Source organism: Rhinatrema bivittatum, chromosome 13, assembly GCF_901001135.1.
Source record: "Rhinatrema bivittatum chromosome 13, aRhiBiv1.1, whole genome shotgun sequence".
Taxonomy (NCBI): domain Eukaryota; kingdom Metazoa; phylum Chordata; class Amphibia; order Gymnophiona; family Rhinatrematidae; genus Rhinatrema; species Rhinatrema bivittatum.
The window spans coordinates 61,608,352-61,633,895 of record NC_042627.1 but is presented as its reverse complement, the minus strand read 5'-3'; the positions used below and the strand labels follow the sequence as shown (position 1 = coordinate 61,633,895).

The window sequence follows — 25,544 nt, the reverse complement described above, 5'->3', positions numbered from 1 at the left end:
GCTCCATGGGCTCCAAATATCCTCAAGCAGATCCTACATAGGGTTAGATGGTCTGAACTCCTAAAGGACCTGCAGAGGGGTATCAAACCGTTTGGGAATATTTAAACCATAAACGTTATTACTGGTTAGTTTCTCACTTGCTAACACAGTTTAGGTTAGGTGTTTTGTTTTAAACAAGAAATAATTTAGCAGCTCTGTTTACGTTTTAAAGAAAGCAATCCGTGGACCTATAAAATAATTTGAGACAGTAAAAAAAAAAAAAAAAAAAAAGGATGTTTTCGGTCGCTGCCCGAGAAGTAATTTGAAACAGAATCCATTTTTATTATTATTATTATTTTATTTTTTTTTTTTTGCGTGCGCTAGAAAGGAAGCGGGGACGCCTGGAAGTGTGACAGACGACTGGCGAGGGATTTATATAAAGACCTCGAAAGCTTGCGGTTCTTATTGTTTCGCGCCACCGTATCGGCAGAGCATACGCTGGGAAGCGTGCGCCGTGCCCCGGCCGACCCTCGCCTCGTTTCTCGGGAACCTCGGCAGGGGTGGGGGGGAAACTCGGGGGGGGGGGGGGCCTGCCCCCTCCTCCTCCTCCTCCTTTCTCCGCGGCCCAGAGAACTGACGCGAGGCTGAGCCGAGAAGGGGCCTCGCTCGCGCTCGTTCCGGCGGCTGCAGAGGGGGGCGGGGGGGGTCCGGGGGCTTCTCTCTGTCGCTCGCTCGCACTTGGAAAGAAAAAAAAAAAAAAATGGCTCGACCTCGGCCCAGAGACTACAAGGCTGGGGAGCTGGTGTTCGCCAAGATGAAGGGCTACCCGCACTGGCCGGCCAGGGTGAGTAACCGCGCGCAGCCCCGGCGGGTAGGGGAGAGGGCGGGCTCCGGCGCCTTCGCTTGCTTTCCGGTAGGCCCCCCCATCTTCTTCAGCCCCGAGAGCGGGGAGGAGTGGGCAAGGGGAGGGTTGTTTTTTTTTTTTTCCTTCCTTCCTCGTTGTTTCGCTTTCCTTTCGATTTCGGGGGGGGGGAGAATTTTTGGCCTGAATTTTTTTTTTCTGGAGGGGGGAAGAGGATGGGGCTGTTCCGCTGAGGATGGCAGTTATCCCGTTTCCACGGCGCACGGCTCCCCCCATCCCCGGGGCCTCCTGCTGGCTCCTCGTCGCTCCCGACTTGAGCACAAATGGGCGCACCCGGAGACAAAAGAGGGGGGATGCGGCTCAGGGTGCGGAAAAGGCGCAGGGCCCGCACACGGAGGCTCTCCCGCGCCGCTTTTCGGCGGTGCTTCGGCTTGCACTGGATGTGGGAAGAGGCCAGGGGGACATTACAGGAATTGAATTTGGGTCCATGACTACTTTTGTTCCCCTCTGTCTCTGTCAGGAGAAAGCTTTCCTAAAACCGAGGCCTAGCGTTCTGTGGCGCTGCCTCATTTTTTTGTTTTATTTCCGTCAGCACCGGGAAATGCTTCACCGTGCTGGTAGTACAATAAGTAAGTGTGGCTGCTCCAGTTTCCGGTTATATACCGCATCCCTCCTGAACAAGCTCCTCCGTCCATGTTTAGCTTCAGTTCTATCCCACTTTCCAAACGCTGGAGGGTACATACATTGTCTGTGTTGTGAGGCTTTTGGCAAGGCCTTCTCATTTTAGCATCAGAGAAGCTTTCCAGTACCCTGGAGGCAATATCCGTAACACTGGAGCCTACCTTTCCTCACTTTCTGGTAAATCAGGGACCGAAGTAAATAACCGTATTTGGATTCGGGAAGGCATTTTTTTTGTTGACGGATCAGAATTGCCTTCAGATGCAAGGTTTTGTTTGTTTTCCTTCTCCCCCCCCCCCTTCCCCTTTCCGGATTTAGTATGCAGCTGATAAATAATTAAGGGAATGTTATTCCATGTGGATCCTGTTCTTTCTTCAATCTAACCAGCAATACAGCCTTTTATTATGTATGATGTATATTTTTGTACACTTTTCAAATCCCTTATGAACAGCTATGCAAATATTTTCTAAGCAGTTTTGATACCGTTGAAGAATGGGAGAAACCTTTTTGATGTCAATGGCCCACCCTATTTGTGTCCATGTGAGATTGGGTAAAAGACCTGGCCCGTGTTGTGCATATTAGATTTTCTCTGTGGTTGACAGATGCCTCAAACTAATTCCAGCACCAGGGAAGAAGGGTATTTAGTTAGCTATGATGTCAATAAAGATCAAAGATACTGCAAACTTTAACATTAATCACTAACACTAGTGAGTATGTAGGAGAATATTATAGAAGTGTATTTTGGGTAAAATCATGCAAACTATGAATTTAGTGAATTTATTAACTGCCATTCGGTTTTGCATTTTATAACTTGTTCCCTAGGAATGTGCACCTTTCCTGTTTCTGGCCTTCCTACCATTACTGATAGGCAGAGCATTAACCCAAAGGAGGAAACCTTTTTTTTTCCCCTGAATGTCCCCTGGGTTTCTACTGCTGTTCAGGGGTTAGCACAGTGAGGCCATGAAGTCTCAGTAAGAAGATGGCACTGCCCATAAATATCACACAGTTTTTAAACCAGCAGAATGTCAATAATATACAGTTACATGGCAGACAAATAACCCTTATCTGCACGATTGCTATAGGTAAAAAACAGTCTCAGTTGTTACTCCTTTGATTTCTGTGGATACAACATGCTTTATTACAATATTTATTTATTTCAAATTATTTAAACATCTTTGAAAAAGACACAGTGGAATCTTCTTTATGGTAGTTATTTATTTATTGTTAAACTTCATCAGTCTTGGATTACTACGGCTACCCCCTTAGCATTATAATGCTGAGTGTGTGCAGCCTTATTTTGTATCTCTTGCTATGTTAGCATGATAAACATAAAACATACACCATGGGGTCAATATAACCAGGTGGTTTTGGCCTCATGGAAGTGAAAAGTGACCAGATATCTACTATCATACTAGGGATACTTGGCCAGGGTGAGGTAGCGATATCTTCAGCCTCTGTTGGGACTTGGGAGAATACTGGGAGAGCTGCATGAAGTAGGTGGGAGGAGAAGTGGCAGGAGCACATGATGAGTGAATATTGTCCCTTGTGAGTAAGTCCTGGAGAAGTTATTCAGACTCTATTCTTGGCTGCTGCTTGGTGTGTTTTCAAACTTTCAAAAAGATATATTCAAAAGGGTCGTAAAATATAATTGCATAACCCATTTACATTCTCTGTTATGGGGTGCCACTCCTGCCCACACTTTCCCTCCCCTACCCCAAGATCTGCAGCTTTTATTTGCCTCCCCGATGCCTCTACATGGTATAGATTTACTCCAGTTCAGAGCGGTAGAAAGTCTGGCCAGCCTTCTGTTTACCAAAGCAAAACATAAAGAAGAAAAAAACTACCAAATATAAAAATCAAGCAAGAAGGTGTTTGGAAGAAACAATTTCATACAGTAGATATTTATTAATTGCTAATTCAAAAATTATTTAAACTATAAAGAGTATATCCATCAAACTGCCAAAAATTGGCTAGTGAGTCCAAAACAATAAAGCAAAATAATCCCCAAGAAGAGCTGCATTTTGTAATATGCTGTCTCTTGGGGAAGGATAATTGAGCATATCTGAATGGCATGCAGCCGGCATCTTAAACCACCATTCTGTTTCAAAGGTAAGGCCATCTATGTTTGCACATACATCTCTCATTATTTTCTATGGGAAGAAAAATGAATTTTCTATTCTTTTCTTCCCATGGATAATCATGGGAGCCAGTCCGTGACATGTATCCTTTTAACACATCCAGAATGGAACGCTCCCCAAAAATCTAAGGAAAAGTTGAGAAAAAGGCCATTTGAAATGGTTTCTTACTACCTGCAAATAAATAAAGCACAGTAGATCAGCACATCCCAGCACTTATTTGTTGAAAAGTGGGTTTGCTAAACTCTGCCTACTGCACAGGCATCTAAATATACTATCCACACCATGACCCCAGCCCTCATCCTGCCCCATTCATACTTCTTTCTGTCTGTCAATTTCATAAGTATACACTCTCAGGATTTACCCTGTATACATACATTCACGCTCCTGCACTCAAACACAGCATTCATGTACACATACCTGTAAATCATACTTGATTTGTCATCATTCAGCCATCTTATTAAGGTACAATAAAATACTCAGGATGATACAAACAAAAAGAGCAATATTTATTACAGGTATAAAGGATTATTTTTAGATTCTGGGAAACCGAGTGATAGACTTCCAGGTTGGTGGTGGTGAGGATGGAGGGTTTGAAGGTCCTGCTCTATGGGGCCTCTTGCTTGTGCTGTTCTCCATGGTGGAGCATGAACTGTTCAGGATCCAGACTGAGAGAAACTGACAGGGTTTGCATTAGTAATACTGTCTCGCACACAAAATACCTCAGTGCCAGGTAAAAGTAATAATGGATTTATTATTAGCTTATAGGAATAATTAGATAAAAGGAGCTGCTACAAATAATACTGCATGGTTGAGTGCAGATAACTATTACAGAGAATACCTAAAAATATACAGTATGTTTGTATATGTATGTATGTATATAAAGATTCAGAGCTTACATAGTCACTGTTGAAAGCAAGGACCCATGTGATCTGTCTGTCTTGCAATGGTCTATGCTTGTCACCTTGACCACTTCCTCTGGCAACAGATTCCATAGTTTGATTGTGTGCTGTGTGAAAAAGGACTTTCTACACTTTGTTTTAAAGCTGCTGGTAAATTTTATGGTGCGTCCCCTTGTTCTAGTATTTTTTTTTTTTTGAAAGGTAAATAACCATCCTTCATTTACCTGTTTCACTCCGCTCATGATTTTATAAACTTCTATCATGACTCATTCTCAGCATCTCTTCTCCAAGCTGAAGAGCCTACACCTGGGTAGCCTCTCATCATAGAAGAGCTAGTTCATCCCCTCCTCTGCAAGACAGAAACAATTACACTAAGAAGCATGAACAAAGAATGCAAAAGCAGAATGCACAGAAATGAGGCAATGTAACAAAGAAAGACAAACATGACAAACTTTCAGGTCGATACAGTAAAGTGTGCTCCGTCGGAGCGCACTGTCAGCCTGCTCTGGACGCGTGTTTTCCCTTACCCCTTATTCAGTAAGGGGAGGAAAACACGCGGCCCACCCGCGGCACCTAATAGCGCCCTCAACATGCAAATGCATGTTGATGGCCCTATTAGGTATGCCCGAGCGATCCAGTAAGTAAAATGTGCAGCCAAGCCGCACATTTTACTCTTAAGAAATTAGCGCCGCCCAAAGGTCAGCGCTAATTTCTTCCGGCGCCAGGGAAGTGCACAGAAAAGCAGTAAAAACTGCTTTTCTGTGCACCCTCCGACTTAATATCATAGCGATATTAAGTCGGAGGTCCCCAAAAGTAAAAAAAAAAGTAAAAAAAAATAAAAAAAATTTTTGAATTCGGCCCGCGGCTGTCGGGCCGAAAACCGGACGCTCAATTTTGCCGGCGTCCGGTTTCCGAGCCCATGGCTGTCAGCGGGCTCGAGAACCGACGCCGGCAAAATTGAGCGTCGGCTGTCAAACCCGCTGACAGCCGCCGCTCCAGGCCAAAAGGAGGCGCTAGGGACGCGCTAGTGTCCCTAGCGCCTCCTTTTCCTCGTTTGCACCGCGTCAGCTCATTTGAATACTGAATCGCTCGCACCGGCCAAGGGCCGGTGCGAGCGCCGGGAGAGCAGGCGTTCGTCCGCTCTCCCATGGACTTTACTGTATCGGGCTGTTTACTTGGGAACCAGAAACAAAATGTGACTTCCCATTGCATACAGAAAAGAAACACTACTACAGCAAATACACAGAAGGGAAAATGCACTCTAGAAAAATTAGACCAATTGAAACACAAAAACAAGATAGAACACAGTAAGTGCCAAAGACGAATAGTATGGGCCTGATTTTAAAAAGCATTTGCACACTTAAAATTGGGTTTTACACGTGTAAATGCACTTTACCCATGTAAGTGGCCTTTTGAAAATTGCTACAGTAGTTGCCATGTGCAAGTGCATTTTACGTGCGTAAATAGCTTTTTAAAATTGCTATGATAATGTTACATTTGCATGTGTAACTCCTCTTAAAATTACCTCCTATATGAAAAGACACTTGCAGATACACACAAGATGCCATCATGGATGACAAAAGACAGGGAAATACAGGGTAGATCAACTCATAAGAATTAGGTATGTGCAGCCAGAAAATATTTCCTTTTTTTTTTTTTAATTTGTTTCCTTTTTTTAAAATTTGTGTTTGTTTAATTTTCTTTATTAGTACGCACTAAATCAAAATAGTGTGCACTAAAAATGAAAATGCATGTTCTGGCTCAGATAAAACATCCGTGTTTTATTATCCAGGCAGCTAAACTTTCCCCCCAATCAGTCCTCTTGACAAAGATTCTGTAAGTCTGAAATTTATTTATTGTACAAGTAAATTCTACTCACAATTGTTGCATTTCAGACACGAGCCCCAGGCAAGAATCTTTGATAACTGGAGTTAAGGTAGGAGAAGGGAGAATGGAGTTTCTTGTGTTGCAAGGGTGGGAAGGTAAGAGGAATCGGAGGCTGATTTAGTCCTTAGAAGAAGGCGATAAAGGGAAGGTGAAATCCAGTCCGTTTCAAGGGATAACACAGAGTGCTGCTACTTAGAAGCAAGCATGGAGCAAACTGAACTCTTGTGGAGAGCTGCTAAAGGAAACGCCTCCACAAGCTAGAGACAGGGGACAGGGTCCAATGGCAGTTAGCCTGAGAGCCATATAACAGAGGGGGAGCATGAACCTATAAGGCACCCTGGAAAACTTAAGTTAGATTGAGTGGGATTCAAGCTCTCCCGATGGTGAGAGAGGGGGGGAGGGGGCCTCTTAAAGGCAAAGGCTCACAGATTTTTTTATCGTAGGTTACAAACAGTGCTTCAGTATTAAGAATCCTCAGAAGGGAGGACTGCACTAAACACAGTTAAACTACAATATAGACAGATACAAACATGTACCCACTGCTGGGGTCAGAACAATGCATAAAGACAAATGCACATTCCTCATAAGAATATAGGAACAAGAAGTTCTTCAGGTCTTAATGCAGAGAGTCCTCAATGAGCCATTGTTTATCCTTAGCTCTCTCCACTTTGGTCTCTTGATATGCAGATAGCAGGGAGCCTAAACCAACCCCTGAACATGAACTGCTGGCTCACAGGGTCAAAGGTGGTCTGAAAAATATTTTTTAAAAAGTGGACACTTATTAGTGAACTGAATTCAACTATTATAAAGCAAAGTATCAGTTTACAGAAAAGACTCGTACTCTAGCAACACACATTGGATCTATTCAATATGTGTGTGGATCCACCCTTTTCACATAGAAAGATGGGAGATGAGAGCTGTCAGATTACCAGAGTTGGAAAGAGGATCCAGCAGGGTAATCCTCATCCCAATACCAGTCCCAGAAGACCAGTTACAGGAAGGTGGATGGGTATCAGCTGGGTGTGGCAGATGTGCTATCCTTGGTTGTCATACTTGCCTCAAGGTATGAGCATGTGATACCTGCATATTTATTGTGTCCTGCTCCACCACTGAGACAGTGCATCACTAGCATTTAAAAGATTCAGGTCTATTTTTACTGCCTTGGCACAGCTGAGAAGCATCCTGGGCTCTCTGGCATTTTTAAACAGCAGGATTTAGCGAAGAGGCAGGGAGAATGAGTTGGACTCCAGTTGTGGCCATTTGTTTGTGCATGGCCTGGTTACCTTGAAGAGTGCTGACATGCATCCCTTATTTAAGCACTGATAGCAAGGGATATCTAGGATGTCCTAGTCTAAAAGGTAATAGACCAGCCAATATGTGTGATGGATATGTTTGAAGAAGATGTCAGGGTGCTTGCGGGGGGGGATATATGTGAAGGCGGAACCTGATCTATTATAACATAACTTCTGGGGATGCAGGGTAGGTAATGAAGTGATGGAGCCCTTATACAGTATGTGACAGATGATGCTCCAGTGGCTTCTGTAGAACGGCATTGCCAGAAAAGCAGTCCTCACGGTTAAGAAAAGCATAGTGTATGTAAGGGAAAGTGACCTGTGAATAGTGTGACTTTATGGACAGCATAGCTGTGTGTGAAGGATGCAGAATAAAAGTTTTGTTGATGGGAACCAGTGATTTTGTTTTTACATTTGGACATATGTTAGTACTGCATGCCAACAGTTCCTCTTACTTTGCAGATTGCTAAGGCATTGATGGTTTGTTTTCTGATTCTAATTAGTGCTTTTTTCCATGTGTGTACACTAGGGTTTTCCCTAGTGACTCCTATGGAGCCAAAGCAAATAAATGTTTCAGAGAGTATGCAAATCAGGTGTTGTGGTGATTGAAATGTAGTCTAGTATTTTTTGGCTTCTTGCCTTTAGATCGCACTGACATCATGACCCATGCATGCTCAGTCTCTTTTTCTATAGAGGACCAACATCTCTGATGTGGCTTTGTATGCCTGAAAAGAAATAATCATGCTCATGCATACGGAACTGAGGCAGCTAATATATTTTGTAGCTCACAGCTCCAGCTCCAGGCCTAAAATTCATTATGCAGTAGTTTTTGCCTTGTTTGATGCTAGTTGGCCACCTCCACTGCTTCTGTTGCAGCTTTGAGTACCTAATAACTATTCACCTCAGCCGGTGAATTGACCCCAATTTTTTATCAGCTTACTCCTACACAAATAAAAGGAAAAACATGTGAGTGACACATTTAAATAACCTGAGTTATTGTGCTGTTCAGGAAATGGAAGGAACTAGATAACACGGAAAACGTGAAAAAAAGTGCAAATAGCATTACTTGCCTTTACTCTATACTTATCTTGGGACTCTCGCACACTGACTAAACTCCTTTATTTTTCTAGAGGTAGAAGATTTCCGAAAATATAATTTTAAGCTTGTCATTTCTACTCCCTGCAAGAGTTCAGCTGATTCCGTTTCTTAAGATGCCGGAAATGGACTAGGAATGTCGCTCACCTTCTGCTGCTTTTGAACTTTGGAAGGGGAAATAAGGGGGGGGAGTCTGACTGGGGGAAGGGATTGGGGCCATTGGGCTCTTTTTTTGTGGTGGAGGGGGATCACCGGCCATCCATTGAGCCTTTTCTCTTTGGTTGGGGGGTTTAGAGAGGGAAGGGATAGGAAGGGATGTATCCAGAAGGCCTTTGGGCTCTCTCTTTTGTGGGGGTGGTGTCTCTGGCCAGTTATCAGGCCTTTTTTTGGGTGGAGAGGCATGGGGGAGACTGGCCATCCTACACTTTCTGTTTTTTTTTCCCCCAGGGCATATGGAATGAAATCCTCCCTGTTAACCAACCCTTTCACTTCCAAGTCTGATAAAAGTTTGACACCTGGTTCTAAGCAGGTGTTGAACTTTTAGCCTGTATAGAGCCCAAGAAAAATAGAGGGTGTGGAGAATATACCTGTGGCTCAATAAAATCTTTTATATACAAGTAAATAGTGTTTACTAATTAGTGTGGGGAACCATCTTAGCATTTATTTATTTGCTATGCTGCCTAGTCCCAATTAGTCCCTTGGCAGTTAATAAATTCTAGATTATAATATCAGTACGTTTAATCACATAACAGCAAAGACATAAATTTAAATCTCAATCTGCCTCTTTACTACTATAAAATAAGCTTAAACATAGCCCCTCAAATAGATGAAAAATTGCCAACGCCCCATAAGGCCTTACTACATAGCACAATATTTTTCATATGCATGTTAAACGTTATTACATAGGTTCCTTACTGTTTCAAGACTATTGTCAAGATTATTTTGCTTAAAATAAATCTGGTGTTTAATAGGGAATTTATAGAGCAAATTTCAAACAGGCTGATGCAATATTGTGCACTGAGCCTAACACATAGGTTAACGAGCGCTTGGATGCACTAGGCTAACACCCGATGCAATAAGGGGATTAGTGCATCTAAAATGCGAGTCCAAACAGCGCGTAGCTAATAGTGGTCATCACATGTAAATGCGTGTACATGAGGCTATTAGCTATTACCCCCCTCCCCAATGCAAAAAATCACCGTGCGCTCAACGTGCACATTTTAACATGGAAAAATTAACACCAGCCCCAAGGCTGGCATTAAGTCTTTACACGCTCTGAGCCATCTGAAAAACACCATAAAACCACAAAAAAGTCCAAAATACTGCTGCTGCTACTACTACTTAGTATCGGGATGATACTAAGTAGGAGGAACCACAGGAAGCAGCATGAAACAAAAAAAAAAATCTTGCCAGCAGTCAGGTGAGGAAAAAGATGCCCATTAATTGAGCTTCCATTTTCCTAACCGACGCACAGCCACATCTCCTGGGCACCTGGTGCCATGGTTGCGCTAGGGACACACAATTTATCCCTAGCGTGTCCTTTTTAGCGTGGTGGCTCGTTTGCCTATTGCATTGAGCGCCCAGGAGAGGTGATTGTGCGTGCGTTCAAAAAAACATGCGTCCAGTTTGGATGCACGTTTTTGCAGGGACTTTATTGCTTCGGCCCAGTTGGGATTTCCTCAAGTAAAAAACATTTTACCCATATACAGTAAACTGGCTGAAAATTGCCAACCCTGTATGTGGGTAAAAGTACATGCTAAGATGCACAGTGCACCTAATTTTATCCACATTGTAGTGGAGGTGTTCCTAGGGCGGGGTTATGTTAAAGAAGTAAACATGTATAGTTTTACATTTTCAGAACTGTGTAAGTAGTTTTGATTGTAAAAAGTATCCACAGAAAACACAGGTACACATCTGTGCAGATGCTTTTTCCTTGGCCAAGTTAATGCATTTACTTCTGCTTTGAAAACTGGTGCGAAGACTGCAGGTAACAAGAACTTATGGACTTGGTATGTGGTAGTATGAAATTTACCACCTTACTTTGCTAATGAGAATCAGATGTAGGTTGCTTCTGAGCTAGGTCCCTGTTACAGATCTTTTAATTTTCCTGAGTCCTGAATTGCAATGCATGTGTTAGTGCTTAATTCCAGTGCCTTTTCTCAGCACTGCTAGTGTTGCAAAATCATGTGATGGGTTTTTGGCAGTAAGAACACAGAGCATACAAAATGCCATATGGGGTCATACCCATGATGCACTGAGGCCAATGCACATCCTATTGCCAACAGTGGCCAGTCTGGGTGGCATGAGACGTACCCAGCAGATCCTAATGGGGAGATCTGTTCCTTGTTCACTTCTAGCTCCTGGCAGTAAGAAGTGGAATTCCTCAGGCCTGCCTGGCTAATGTTTGTTTATTTACTTTAATTTTATTTATTTTATTTTCCACACTTCAAAGCAGATTACATTCAGGTACTGTAGGTATTTCCCTATCCCCAGAGGGCTCACAGTCAGGGATGGTAACTTTTAAACAGGTGCGCAGGTGCACATGTTTGCATGCTTATGGGTGCGTGGCTAGGTACATGGCAATTTTATATCGTGCACATGTATTATATTATAAAATAGTCCTGGACAAACTTTTTTTTTTAATGTAATTGCTTATCACTTAAAGTAGTTAAGTAACATTAATGTGATTCAAAATGCTTAATATAAAAACCTTCCTTAATTCAACCCTGGATGTTGACATCTCTTTGGAAACAATGTTGACCACACAATGGAACTTGAAGCAGTTGGTAACTAGATGAACCTTTTAGCTGGATAAACATGTTTACAATGATAAACCACACAGTATAAGAAGATTGAACACAATTTATCAAATCCTTTTCCTTTAGCCACACAACAAGACACAGCCCCAAAAAAATTAGGCCAAAAGTCAGCATTGTCTCAGCAATTATTTATTTATTTGTTTGTTTTTGTATACCGACATTCGATCGAGATATCATATCGGTTCACATGTAACTGAACAGAAATAAGTCATTGGCTGCTTATTTTCACATTGTAACTTATAGAATAATTTAGAAAGGTTAACTTACAAAATAACTTCAAAATAACTTCAAAATGTTTTCTTGAAGAAAAATAAAAATGACACAGATTTAACTATTTACAGTGACTTTGTACAATTGGAACATCTAGGGTGGGTGACAGGGGAAACAGGTGTCTTGCATGAAGGTAAAAGTATGATATTAGGGCGGTGTGCATTTTACAATATGGTATGGATTTACAGGGAAAGTTGGCAAATGGAGGGGTTAGCGGGGAAATGGTTGATATACTTATGCCAAAAGAATGAGGTATTTTGCGGGTTGTATTCAGATTTGGTGGAAGATGCATTTATCGGAGGTGCAATCCTGGGGGGAAAGATGATATGCAAATGGAGACATCAATATGTCTCCATTTGTATTAAGTGCTTGGTGAATTTTAGGATCAGTTATAGTGACTAATGGAAATGATCCTTTTTACCTGAAGCGCATTCAAACTCCCTGTTACATATACAATTTTAAAACAGAACACTGAAAATCACAGCATAAGCAAACCTGACGATGAACTGCAATTCAAATTAACTAGAATGCTTACAGATGCTAACATATGAACATTTTCCTTCAAATGATCATCTTATTTTTCTTTTTCTCTTTACTAGCATAATTTCCATTACTTTATAGTACAGTGAATTAATACAAATGAAACCTTACTGTAATTACATTTATTAAAGGCAACAAATTATAAGACAAATACATAAGGTCATGCTCTGCATCAGTCAACTAACAATGGCAGAAAGTGGTTTTTGATTGCTCATCACATTAAGGAAACTGCCTCCAACTCCTCAGTCACCTATGATTCACAAACAAAAACACTGAAAGATACTGAAATGACTCTCCTAAGAAAAAATACCAACTATCAATGGATCAAAGTTTGTGTATATTCAAATAGGGATTGCTCGTTGCATCCACCGACAGGTTTGATGGTTGAAATGACAAACATCCAGCACTTTGGAAATAAAGCCAGGTAGTCAGCAGACCTGTTTCCAGTGGTTTTCTGCATCCTAAAGGTTTAATGATATGACCTTGTCATATCACTACTTTTTTTTTTTTTTTTTAAGTGCGGTAAAACATGTTGTAGTTACTGGCAACAAAACCTCCAAAATGATCTCAACATTTGGACTCTTAAAATCACAGTTCCTCCTATACAGTTTTTTAATGTATTTTTCTTTGCTGCACTAACATTAAAAAAAAATCTTTTTATTAAGCAGTACCTTCCAATATGAAGAATTTTACATTTACCCACACTGTATACTTACATTTAGTCTTGCTAAGTGGTATCCTGAGAGGGTCACTGGGTCTTTTAAGAGACAGCATCTCTTGTGATCTAAGCAGCTCATTGGTTTTACAAGAAAAAAGACATTTTTTTTGACACGCTGATTCAGTTTGAAAACATCCTTAATTAATGCTCTGCACTACAGTTTTATGGTCAGAATAAAGCATGCAGCCTGATTGATGCTGTCATCTCCAACTAACTGGCCATAAATCTAAAGTTTATAATTTGGATTCTCTGAAATAAATTGAGGCTGTGTACACATCTATTTGTTCACTTCTACATCCACCATCAGCTGGGTTTTCAGTATAATACAGACCTGCCTATTTTCACATAACCATAACCACTATTTTTGCTGATGGCCTTTAACCATCCAATTAAAGCTGGTTTTAATTAATGAACAGTAGAGTTGGAAGTGGAAAGCAAAAGCTAATGTCTTCCTACTACAATACATTAAATATAATCAAAATAGTCACAAGTGCACATAGGCCAGTTCCATGTACGTACCCAGATCAGTCCAGGACAGCTGGGTTTTGCCTCCCCTCCAGCAGATGGAGACAGAAAAAGACTTCGCGGACTCTGTCCTATACCCCTGAGGTGCCACCTAGTGTCTGCCAGTATTTTTCTGTCTCCAGCAGATGGCGGAGGTGCAAAACCTAGTGTCTGATAGAAGTGCTGAGTCTCTTAGCGCTTGATTTTACAAAGGAAGCTTAGTTTAAGGATCCCTTTAAAAAAAAAAAAAAAGGTTTGGTTAGAGCAGTGATCGGACAGTTGCGAGTAGCCTCCCAGGGAGTTGGCAGGTCCTGGTGGGACCATCCCACCTGGTATTCGAGGCTGGAGAGCAGAGGGTTGGGAACCCTGAAACTGCTGCGGCGAGGCTTATACCGGGGGTCCCGGCTCACTCACCCTCAGCCAGCCTGTCTTCAGCCAAGTTAAAAAAAAAAAAAAAAATAAATATATATATATATATATATATATATATATATATATATATAATTGTGTTTGGGCTCTCCAGCCGTGCGTCCGCTCTGTTTTCGTCTCTTTTTCCTGGCCCTGTTTTTGACAGGGAAATCTGTCCGTTCGTCGCGGTTCTTTTTTCGGGGAGAGCCAAAATCGAGGCCGGGGATATGCCTCATGGTGCGGCCTGCTCAGCCTGTGGCAGTGCACGCTCAGATTTCCCGCGCCAGGGTCTGCACAGCTTGTTTGTGAGGTGGAGCAGGTCCATCGGCCCCCCCTTCCTTCCGATGTCGTTTTTGCTGTCCTTTTCAGTTCCTACAAGCTCCCGGGGATTTGTCTTGGTCGAGCTGATTCTTTTTTCGAGCCCCGATCCTAATTTAGATCGGGGATCATGCCGCATGGTGCGGCCTGCAGGCTGGAGTTTGTACCAGGTGCTTGTCGGGAGGGGAAGGCTCTTTGGAGAAGCTGATTCCGGCGAAATCGCATTGCAGCAGCTCTAGAGCACGCGGGGACCCTGGGAGGGCAGAATTGCTGCGGCAAGTTCAGGTCCCTTTTCTTCTCAGCGCAGGTACTGAAACCTTTCTGCGAACGTTCAGGGAGCAGGAGAAGGCTGCCCTGGGGGAGGGGAGCTCTCCGCCACCTCTTTCGCCGCGTCCTGCTGCCCCTGGGGGGGGGGGGGGTGACTTGCAGGCAGCGCAGATCTAGGACTCAGATTAGTCGTCTTCCTCGTTCTCCTCCAATTTTGTTTTATTGCTGCATAAAGCCTTCAAAGCACGAAAAGCAACAAAGAGCCAGGGTACTAAGGTACCCCGTGAGGTCCCACCATCGCTGGGGGCTGGGACAGAAGCTTCATCACTCCACAAGCATGCCAAGTCACACAGTGGCATAGAAGCCCCCAAGGCCAAACGCTTTCTCCGGTCCTTTTCCTGTCAGGTGGACAGTTCAGATACGGATGGGGTGGATGAAGGAGAGTCTCCTCCGCAAGCCCCTGGTGAGGGACCGGATGCGGATCAGGATCACCAGCTCCAGCCGGCCAGGCCAGTAGATGCGCCTTAGGTTTCTGGCTCTTTAAAAAAAAAAAAAAAAAAATTACTCGAAATTGTGGAAAACAGCGGCAGAAGGCGCAGCAAGTTTCTTTGAACCTCCCAGTTCCTGGTGGGACCATTCCCCCTAGTATCAGAGGCAAAAGAGCAGGGGTTTGAAGACCCAGGGACTACTACCGCCGGCGGGTGATACCGGGGAGCCCGGCTCACTCAACCGTGGCAGACAGCTCAGCACAGCCTTCAGAGCACTGTGAAAATAAATAAATAAAAAGGTAAAAGTTTTTTTCTGGTTGGCCGGTCCAGCGTTCTCTCCAACTCCTCTCTGCCTGCCTTACTGCTGCGTTTCGGCTTGCGCGAAGGCCCTTGTCGCCTGATCTATTTTTGGCGCACTTACCTCAGCTGATCGGAGCTAAATTTAGTCCAAGGCTCGTGGTGCGGCCTGATCCCCATGCGGCAGTGACTGCACCCGCCTCTCTAGAGCCGGCACCTGTGCACATTGTGTCTCGGGAGGTCCGTTGAGGGGAATCCCCGTGGCAGCAGCAGTTCTTTGCGGAGCCCAGGAGGCTTACAGCTCAGCCGCAGCCACCTGATCCGTTCCTGCTTAGTGCAGAGACGAAGGCCATTTTGAAAATGTTCAGGGATGCAGAGAGAGCCGCAATGGAGGCATGGAGTTGCCCGCCACCTCTCTCCCCGCAACCGGGGCCCTCCGGGGGGGGGGGGGGGGGGCAGGTCATAGGAGGATCGGGCTGATACTTCGGATATTGACCCTGAGGGGGCCTCAGAAGGGTCTTCTTCGTTGTTCTCCTTGGACTTGGTGAAGTTTTTTCACAAAATGTTCAAGGCACGGAGAGCGCCCAAACGCAAGAGGGGCAAGGTCTCTGAGGTTCCCTCGTCCCATAAGCATCCCAAGTCCCCGCCGGTGAGGGGGCATACTAAGTCTAAGCACCCTCTCAGATCCATAGCAGGTCCGGATGATTCGTCTTCGTCGCATCTGTCTGATGGAGGAGACCCTTCCCCGCAAGACCTTCAGGGAGTAGATGCAGGCCAGGATGGTCAGCCCCTGGTGCTCAAGCAGGGAGGTGCTTCTGCGGTGGACGGTGATGATCCCAAGGTGGTTCGCTTGTTCTGGAGAGACAAATTGGGTCCACTTATCCCGAATATTCTGGAAGAGCTCGGAATTGAAGTCCCGCAGGAGGAATCGCGTATGGGAGTGGTGGATCCCGTGATGTTAGGTTTAAGAGGTCTAGCTCGCTCTTTTCCCTTTCATATGTCAGTCACTGACCTCTTGTTCCGGGAGTGGGACACTCCGGATCTAGGTTTGAAAGTCAGCTGCGCTATGGATAAGTTGTACCCGCTACCGGAGGATGCGCTGGAGCTGCTCAGGGTACCCAAGGTGGATGCAGCAGTCTCTGCAGTCACTATAAAGACCACCATCCCAGTCACGGGAGCGTCGGCCCTAAAAGATTTGCAGGACCGAAAGTTGGAGGTACAGCTTAAAAAGATATTTGAGACCTCCTCCCTAGGAGGGCGGGCGGGCGGCCATGTGCAGCAGTTTTGCTCTGTGTGCAAGCCTGCATTGGGTGCAGCACTTACAATCTATGGCATCCCTTTCGGAAGTGGACGCGGCTCAGGCTTGTTGTTTGGAGGCGGCGGTGGCTTACAGTGTGGAAGCACTGTATGATCTGCACACGTCGGGAAGAACAGTGGTCTCCGCTGTTTTGGCCCGCAGGTTCCTTTGGCTCAGAAATTGGTCGGCGGATGTCTCCTCAAAAGCTCAGCTGAGTTCCTTGCCTTTCAAGGGAAAGCTGCTCTTCGGCCAAAAGTTGGAGGACATGATTAAGTCTCTGTACTTGGACCGCTGCTTTTCAATATATATATAAATGATCTGGAAAGGAATACGACGAGTGAGGTTATCAAATTTGCGGATGATACAAAATTATTCAGAGTAGTTAAATCACAAGCAGACTGTGATACATTACAGGAGGACCTTGCAAGACTGGAAGATTGGGCATCCAAATGGCAGATGAAATTTAATGTGGCCAAGTGCGAGGTGTTGCATACAGGGAAAAATAACCCTTGCTGTAGTTACACGTTGTTAGGTTCCATATTAGGAGCTTCCACCCAGGAAAAAGATCTAGGCATCATAGTGGATAATACTTTAAAATCGTCGGCTCAGTGTGCTGCAGCAGTCAAAAAAGCAAATAGAGTGTTAACCATTCCCTTCCTAATAATTCTTAATAGAACGGAAAATGTCATAATGCCTCTGTATCGCTCCATGGTGAGACCGCACCTTGAATACTGTGTACAATTCTGGTCGCCGCATCTCAAAAAAGATATAGTTGCGATGGAGAAGGTACAGAGAAGGGCAACCAAAATGATAAAGGGGATGGAACAGCTCCCCTATGAGGAAAGGCTGAAGAGGTTAGGACTGTTCAGCTTGGAGAAGAGACAGCTGAGGGGGGATATGATAGAGGTCTTTAAGATCATGAGAGGTCTTGAATGAGTAGATGTGACTCGGTTATTTACACTTTCGAATAATAGAAGGACTAGGGGGCATTCCATGAAGTTAGCAAGTAGCACATTTAAGACTAATCTGCGAAAATTCTTTTTCACTCAACGCACAATAAAGCTCTGGAATTTGTTGCCAGAGGATGTGGTTAGTGCAGTTAGTGTAGCTGGGTTCAAAAAAGGTTTGGATAAGTTCTTGGAGGAGAAGTCCATTAATGGCTATTAATCAATTTTACTTAGGGAATAGCGACTGCTATTAATTGCATCAGTACAATGGGATCTTCTTAGTGTTTGGGTAATTGCCAGGTTCTTGTGGCCTGGTTTTGGCCTCTGTTGGAAACAGGATGCTGGGCTTGATGGACCCTTGGTCTGACCCAGTATGGCAATTTCTTATGTTCTCTGGGAGAGAATATGGTCCACAAGCTGCCAGAGGACAGGCCCAGCAGTGGCTCTTTTCCTCAGAGGTCCAGATTCCGGGGGAATTGTCGTTTTCAGGCCTCACTGTTTTCTGGATCCTCCTCTCATCAGGCTCCCAGCAGTGATGGATTCGGCACGGTCCAGTCTTCTTTGGTGGCTGTGTCCAGATTACGACGGGGTGTGGATTTGGAAATTCCCTCTTGGATAGTGGTAACCACCGATGCCAGCCTCTCTGGGTGGGGAGCGGTTTTTGAGGAACAGCAGTGCAAGGTCAATGGATGAGGTTAGAGTCTTCTTGATTGATCAATTAGTTGGAGACCAGAGCAGTTTGGGTGGTGCTACAGGCCCTCCTTCCCTTAGTAGAGGGGAGATCAGTGCGGATTCTCTCCGACAGTGCAACGACAGTGGCTTACATCAATCGTCAGGGCAGAACTCGAGAGTCGTCCGTTGGCGATGGAGGCTCAACTTTTAATCAGCTGGGCAAAACAGCACCTGTATAGGATAACAGCCTCTCACATTGCCGGAGTGGACAATGTGCAGGCGGATTTTCTCAGCCACCACTAGTTGGATCCAAGAGAGTGGGAACTCTTTGACGAGGCTTTAATCTCCTGTGCAACAGATGTCCTGGCCCACGAAGGACCTGTTGGTGATGTATCGCAATGCCAAAGCTCCTCAATTTTTTCAGTCGTCGAAGAGAGCCAGGAGCGGTAGGTGTAGACGCTCTGGTGCTTCCCTATCCAAAGGACATTCTGTTGTACGTCTTTCCGCCGTGGCTGTTGGTCGGCAAGATTCTATGCCGCATCGAGGCTCATTTGGGCAAAGTGATACTCGTCGCACCAGAGTGGCCGAGGTGCCCGTGGTTTGCGGACCTTCTCAATCTGGCGGTAGACGGCCCGCTGAGATTTCATCCGTCCCCGAGTCTGCTGTGACAAGGTCCCGTTTATTTCACAGAAGTAGATCACTTTTGTCTAGCGGCATGGCTTTTGAAAGGCGGAGATTGAGAAATAAGGGTTACTCGGAGGAGATGATTACTACGCTTTTGCAGTCCCGTAAACCTTCTACCTCCATAGCCTACGTCAGAGTTTGGGGTATTTTCAAGGACTGATGCCTGAACCACGTGGTGGAGCCGTCCAGAGCTACTATTCCGGATGTTCTGACCTTTCTGCAAGCAGGTCTAGTAAAAGGTCTAGCCTTCAATTCCCTATGAGTTCAGATGGCAGCCCTTGGTAGTTTTCGGGGAAAGGTACAGGGCCTTGCTTTAGTGTCTCATCCGGATGTGGTTTGTTTTCTGCGTGGCGTTAAATATCTTCGTCCTCCGATTCGGAACCCCTGTATTTCATGGAAGCTCAACCTGGTTCTCCGTGCCCTTTTGTAATGTGCCGTTCGAGCCGCTGACGCAGGCGACCTTGAAAGATCTGAGGTTGAAGGTCGTTTTCTTCGTGGCTATCGTATCGGCACGTTTTGGAGCTACAGGCCTTATCTTGTCAGGAGCTCTTCTTAAGGATTTCTAACTAAGAAGTTTCTTTACGAACGGTTCCCTCCTTTCTTCTGAAAGTAATGTCCTCTTTTCATTTGAATCAGACGGTGGCGCGCCCATCCTTGTCGGGCCTAGCTCTTTCTACTTCCAAGTCTAGGGAGTTAAGACAGTTGGACGTCATACCTTTGCCAGACATTATTGACTGGATGTCCGGGCCCCAGAGCCCAGTTCTTTCGGAACCAGTGTACTCCGAGCGGGACTCTTTCAGTCCCACCCTGGTTAGGAAAGCTTTGGTATATCCCAGCTGTCCTGGACTGATCCGGGTATATACAGAGAAAGGAAAACTGGTTCTTACCTGCTAATTTTCGTTCCTGTAGTACCACGGATCAGTCCAGACGCCCACCCGGGAGAAAATGGAAAGTCCGCTCGGCCGGTAGCTGATCAATTTTTCTGCAAGCTTTATTGAATGCCCCCCTTTTCAGGGAAAGGTTTTGGGCATGTTCATTAATTCATAAGGTTTCTGGTGTTTTCATTTCCTCTGTTCTTCAGGGGGAAGTGGTTTTATGGTTGCCGTTATGGGTTTTCTAATTTCTGCTTGGGTACAGTATAATACTGGCAGACACTAGGTGGCACCTCAGGGATATAGGACAGAGTCCGCAAAGTCTTTTTCTGTCTCCATCTGCTGGAGGGGAGGCAAAACCCAGCTGTCCTGGACTGATCCGTGGTACTACAGGAACGAAAATTAGCAGGTAAGAACCAATTTTCCTTTATTGCAGTATATACAGCAGTTCCAAATAAGCCACCTAAGCTACTAGCCAATTAGTAGGGATGTGCTTTCATGTGAAATGAAATTTGCCCTTTTGAAAAAAAAAAAAAATTAAATTAAAATTAGTTTCATTTTGTTTTCAATAAAGCACCAGCCACCAGCAATGGCCTTTTCCTGTGCCCCAAAAAATACCAGATATATAAAAAAAATCATATACAAATACAAAGAAGGAAATACAAAATTACTATATATCAAAAAAGAGAGAGTATAGAAAGGTGGATAAATTGTATACAAATTCTTGTATTGTCAAACACTCTCTTCTTAATATTAATGCTTGGTTAACTGTGATCCTAAAACCTCTACAAAGGGACAAAGAAAAATGTAAATATCATAACCTTTAAAAATGTTTATAACAATAGTTTTGATGAAAATTTAAAAAAATATATTTTTGTATTAAAAAGAAAAATCCTAAATTACGACCCCTGTGGAATAAAATATCCCAAGACCTAGAGGAATGGAATAAATATAGCATCTCCTGGCTGGGCCGTATTGCTGAAATCAAAATGACTGTTCTACCTAAACTGCTTTATTTATTCCAAATATTGCCTATCCCAATACCCCGTCCATGGTTGATTAAATGGCAGAAGCCACTCATGTCCTATATATTTGGGGGGGGGAAGGGGTGTAAGAGGCCTCGCCTTGCAAAACGGATTATGTACCAATCTCGACATCAGGGTGGTCTGAGTGTCCCCAGCCTGGAACGTTATCTCCAGGCTGCTCAGTTTAAAACTTTCATTGACTGGCACAGGCAATCTACCTCTAAATTGTGGGTACTACTTAGCCAACAGCTGGTGGCTAAGTAGTACCCTCTTTCTAGTTTGTTATGGCACCCTAGAAAAATGTGGTGCATTCAACCTAAAGCTTTATTGCCCCCTTCTATGGTCTATGTATTGGATATTTGGCATGCTAAAGGTTCCTCTCTGGTGGGGACACGAGAGTACTATCTAAATACGTATCTATATGCGAACTGTGGTTTTACACTAGGCTATGAAACTAAGGCTTTTCAGATTTGGAAGTCAAAAGGCATAACCACCTGGGAGCATATTTGGGGTCGACTTGATTTGGTTCCTTTTCCGGAGTTGAAATTGAAGTACGGATTATCTGACTTGGATATATATGCAATTAAGACACTATGCACAAACAGCCGTGCAGCTGGACACTTACAGCAAGGGAGGTCTGATTTAGAAATTTTATGTACAAAAGCCGATTGAGCAACTAAATCTCTTTCGAAGGTGTATACCTTGATGGGACAGAAACTATCTATGAAGCCCACTCATCTATTAGCCTGGGAAAGGGATATGGGAACCTCTTTTTCGATACGAGAGTGGGAGGCAATTTTTCAAGCTTATAAAAAGGGACTTATTGCAGCCTCCATGATAGAAAACTTGCTAAAATTGTTATACCGCTGGCATTACTGTCCAGCTAGGCTTCATAGGATGAATCCGGCTATATCTGATCAATGTTGGAGAGGGTGCCAGATGGCCGGAACTTATTACCATATGTGGTGGACTTGTCCTAAGGTACGTCTGCTCTGGTTGGATATTGAATCATGGCTTGGTAAACTATATCTAAATGTCGGGCCACTGCGACCACAGCATGCCCTGTTAGGGGTCCCCATATGTCCTTACAAAACTAGTGCTAATACATTGGTTAATTATATCTTGGTAGCCACTAGAACTGCCATTGCAGGATACTGGAAGCTATCATGCATCCCTACTATAGCGGAAATACAGCTTAAAGTGGAGAAAATCTATGTTCTCGCGGAAATTACCGCCCATTCTCGTAAGACTATTGGGAAGTTTCATAGCACATGGAAGAATTATTGCTTATGGAAAGATACCTATAAGGTGACGGGCACTACTAGCTAAAATGGAGAATATCACATCTCTATTCATTTTTTACCCACAGATTATGGTCATGCTTTTATACTGATTATTCACCTTCTATAACTATAATAATAACAACTCTGAACAGGGGATGAGGTGGGGGGAATGGGAGGGAGGGGTGGGTGGGATACCAGGGGGATGATATGCTATAAACTCATGACATTACAACATGTCGTGTCCTGTCCTGATTTTGTTATCAACAGTTTATTGCAATTAGATGAAAATGTTAGAGGTCCAACTTCTACTGCTGTTCCTACCAGAAGTTACTGTTATGATTGTTATACTGTATTTGTGTATATTCATATTATGCAATAAAATAGTAAAGAAAAAAAAGAAAAATCCATATAAAAAATAAAAGTATAATAAAAAACAAAATTAATAAAAAAGGAAAAAATTAAAAGGAAAAATGGAATAAAAGGTTTGGGGAAGAAGATAAAGGATGGGGGGAGGAAGAGGTTGGGGAAAAGAGGGAGTAGGATAAGAAGGAAGGAGAAAAGGACAAAGGAAAAGGAGGGAAGTCAGAGAAAGGAGATGGGGGGAAAGAGTAGGGCAAAGGAGGAGAGGAAGGAAGAAAGGGGAAAAGAGAGGAAGGGGGAGAAAGGGTATAGCCCAGTTATCCCTATCTCATGGGATACCAATAACAAATCATATGTAAAATATCCTTTCCTCTTATAGAATTTGTAAAAATATCTTACAAAAGGCAACAAATTAGCAGGTGTGCGTAAATGGTAACTTTTTTTTTAATTTTAATTTTATTTTTATTATTTTCAATTCAAATAGTAAGAAAATAACATCTTACAATAGAAAATAGAATGATGAAAAACAAGGAAAAATTATTACATTGCAATATACAAATACAACATATCATATTCATTAACCATCATTCTTCATAGGAAAATAAAGTGGAGAGGCCAGTAATTTATGGGAGAAATTAAGGAAATTCAAATTTACACTATATTTAGCTTAACGGTGACAGTAGACTTTTATAAATGATCATTACTGGGATTGATGTAATCCAGGAGAAGATACTACATTTCCACTCCTGGCATTTAAGAAGGACTTTAACTGCACAGGGAAAAAGAAGATAAAACACTCATTTAAGCTTTTAATTATACACTTGCAGGGGTATCTAAGTGTAAATGAATACCCCAAGGTAATTACTTGCGCTCTTAACAAAAGGAAATCACGCCTTCGGACTTGAGTCGTCCTAGCGAAATCAGGAAAAATGCGTATTGTTTGACCATAAAACAAGGAAGATATATTTTTAAAATATCTCCTCATTGTATCATTCAAGTCACTCTCCATTATATAGGAAACTAGAAAAGTAGACCTCAATATGACCACATCCGAAGAGTCCTCTAGAAATTGTGTGAGGTTTTCAATGCCTTCTGCTTGCGCTCCTCGAGGAGCTTCTCTATTGGGATTGGAAAGAAAGTAAGCTTTATTTATCGCTGGGGTTTTCTCCAGGTCAAAACCCAAATTCTGATGAAAGTAATTTTTCAATGTCATATATATTCCTTCACCTAATATCCTAGGAAAATTGACAAACCTCAGGTTCAGATGTCTGGTTTGATTTTCTAAATACTCCAGTCTTCGGTAACATGATCCGAAGTCTTTTATAAGTTTATAATTATTTGCCTGGGTTTGTGCCAAAGTCTGAGTTACAGACAACTAGGTTCTCAATTCTTGAAATTGGGTTTCAATAACAGCGTTTTGAGCATTTACTTTGTTGTTTAATTTCCCCAATTCTCCCTGGCATGCCCTCGTTGAGCTACCAAAGCTCACTATCAAGACCCATAAAGCCTCTAATGTTATTACATATGGCTTGGGTGGAGGTTGAAAAAACTCACCACCCTCTCCAGCTTGTGGCTCCTTCGATACTTCCAGCGTTTCAACCACTGGTCTTCCTGTCAACTCCGCTATGCCATTACCATGGATAGGAGAGATAGGCGATGAAATTGCCTGAAAAGGCAGAAGAGACGTCGATACTCCGTGAAGGGGAATACTGCATGGCTGAACTCCTCCACTCTGACCCCCTGTCGCAGTCGCTCCGGTGATGACCTCATCAAGGGCTGCAAACTGCAGGGGAAGAACGCTGGTAGTCGGGGCCAACGAAAGGCGCTGATATGGGGGACTCAGCGTAGTATCCCCTGGCGACTGCGGCACTCCCTCACCGCCAGCCGCAACGGAGAGAGTTACCCCTTGTGTCGCTGTCCGCAGATATTAGTCGCTGATCCGCAGGTAGAGATCCGCCTGGAGGGAAGACTCGGACCTGTCCTTTCCTTTTTGATGGCATTTTTCAGGTAATAATCAAGTGAAAACTCGAAGTAGCGTTGCACTGCTGCCGCTCACGCCGCCATCTTGGCCTCCCTCAAATGGTAACTTTTAAACAGTTGCGCAAGCGTACAAGCATGCGTGTATGCAGGCTCGCATGAATGGACTCTGCCATTTTGCAATATGTGTGTATAATATAAAATCGGCTGTACGCTCAGTCTTGTTTGGACATGCACTTGTACGCACAAATGCCAGCTCTACCGCGTAAGTGAGGGGATTTTATTAGATACACGAGCCGACACAATTACCAATTTCCCCAGTCCGTTCCCAGTTCACCCAAGTAAAGGCTATGACTTTCTCCCCCCCCCCCCCCCCCATTAACCTTCCTTCCTTTTACCCTATTAGCCCGAACTCTCAAACCCTGCTGACTAGCACTGATTTTTTAAATTTTAAAACTTACATGCCATCTATAGCAGAAGTAAAGTTACATGGTAGGGGACAGTGGCGCGTGCTTGTGCGCATAAATACTTATGCACAGACTTCGGATTACAGACCCGGAAAGCCCATGCTCTGCCCCACACCTCTGTTAAATAAATAAATAAATACGTTGTGTGCGTGTGCTTTTTAAAATCCGCGCAGTGCGCAGCGGTTGGACTTGTGTGCTTACCTCCCAGCTTTGGAACGTGTAGGCCGTTTACAATTCACCTGGATGCATACATTTGCACTAGTGCTATTTTATAAACGTCGCACACAGATGTGTAAGTACTGGTGCATGAATACATTTTGCTCATGTAAAAAAGGGGTGAGTTAGGGGCAGATCAAGGATGTTCCAGAGCAAGGCCAACATTTACAAGCATATATTGCGATTTTCTAACCTGCGAACGCAGTGCACATATGGCTGTTACCAGCTCAAATTCATCAGGTGTAAGTCAAAATAGAACTCCTTATAGCCAAATACTGGCAGGCT

At 43.7% G+C, this 25,544-nt stretch overlaps 1 protein-coding gene across 2 annotated transcripts in view; it reads left to right on the top strand.

Moving 5' to 3' along the window:
• The first annotated feature begins 674 nt into the window (after nt 1–674).
• HDGFL3 (HDGF like 3) overlaps nt 675–25,544 on the top strand; it is an 89,211-nt gene continuing 64,341 nt past the window's right edge. For both annotated transcript variants that reach the window (XM_029574817.1, XM_029574816.1), the window contains exon 1: nt 675–823. In XM_029574817.1, coding sequence (XP_029430677.1) covers nt 740–823 — 84 coding nt within the window. In that variant the 5' untranslated portion in view covers nt 675–739. The remainder of the gene's footprint in view (nt 824–25,544) is intronic.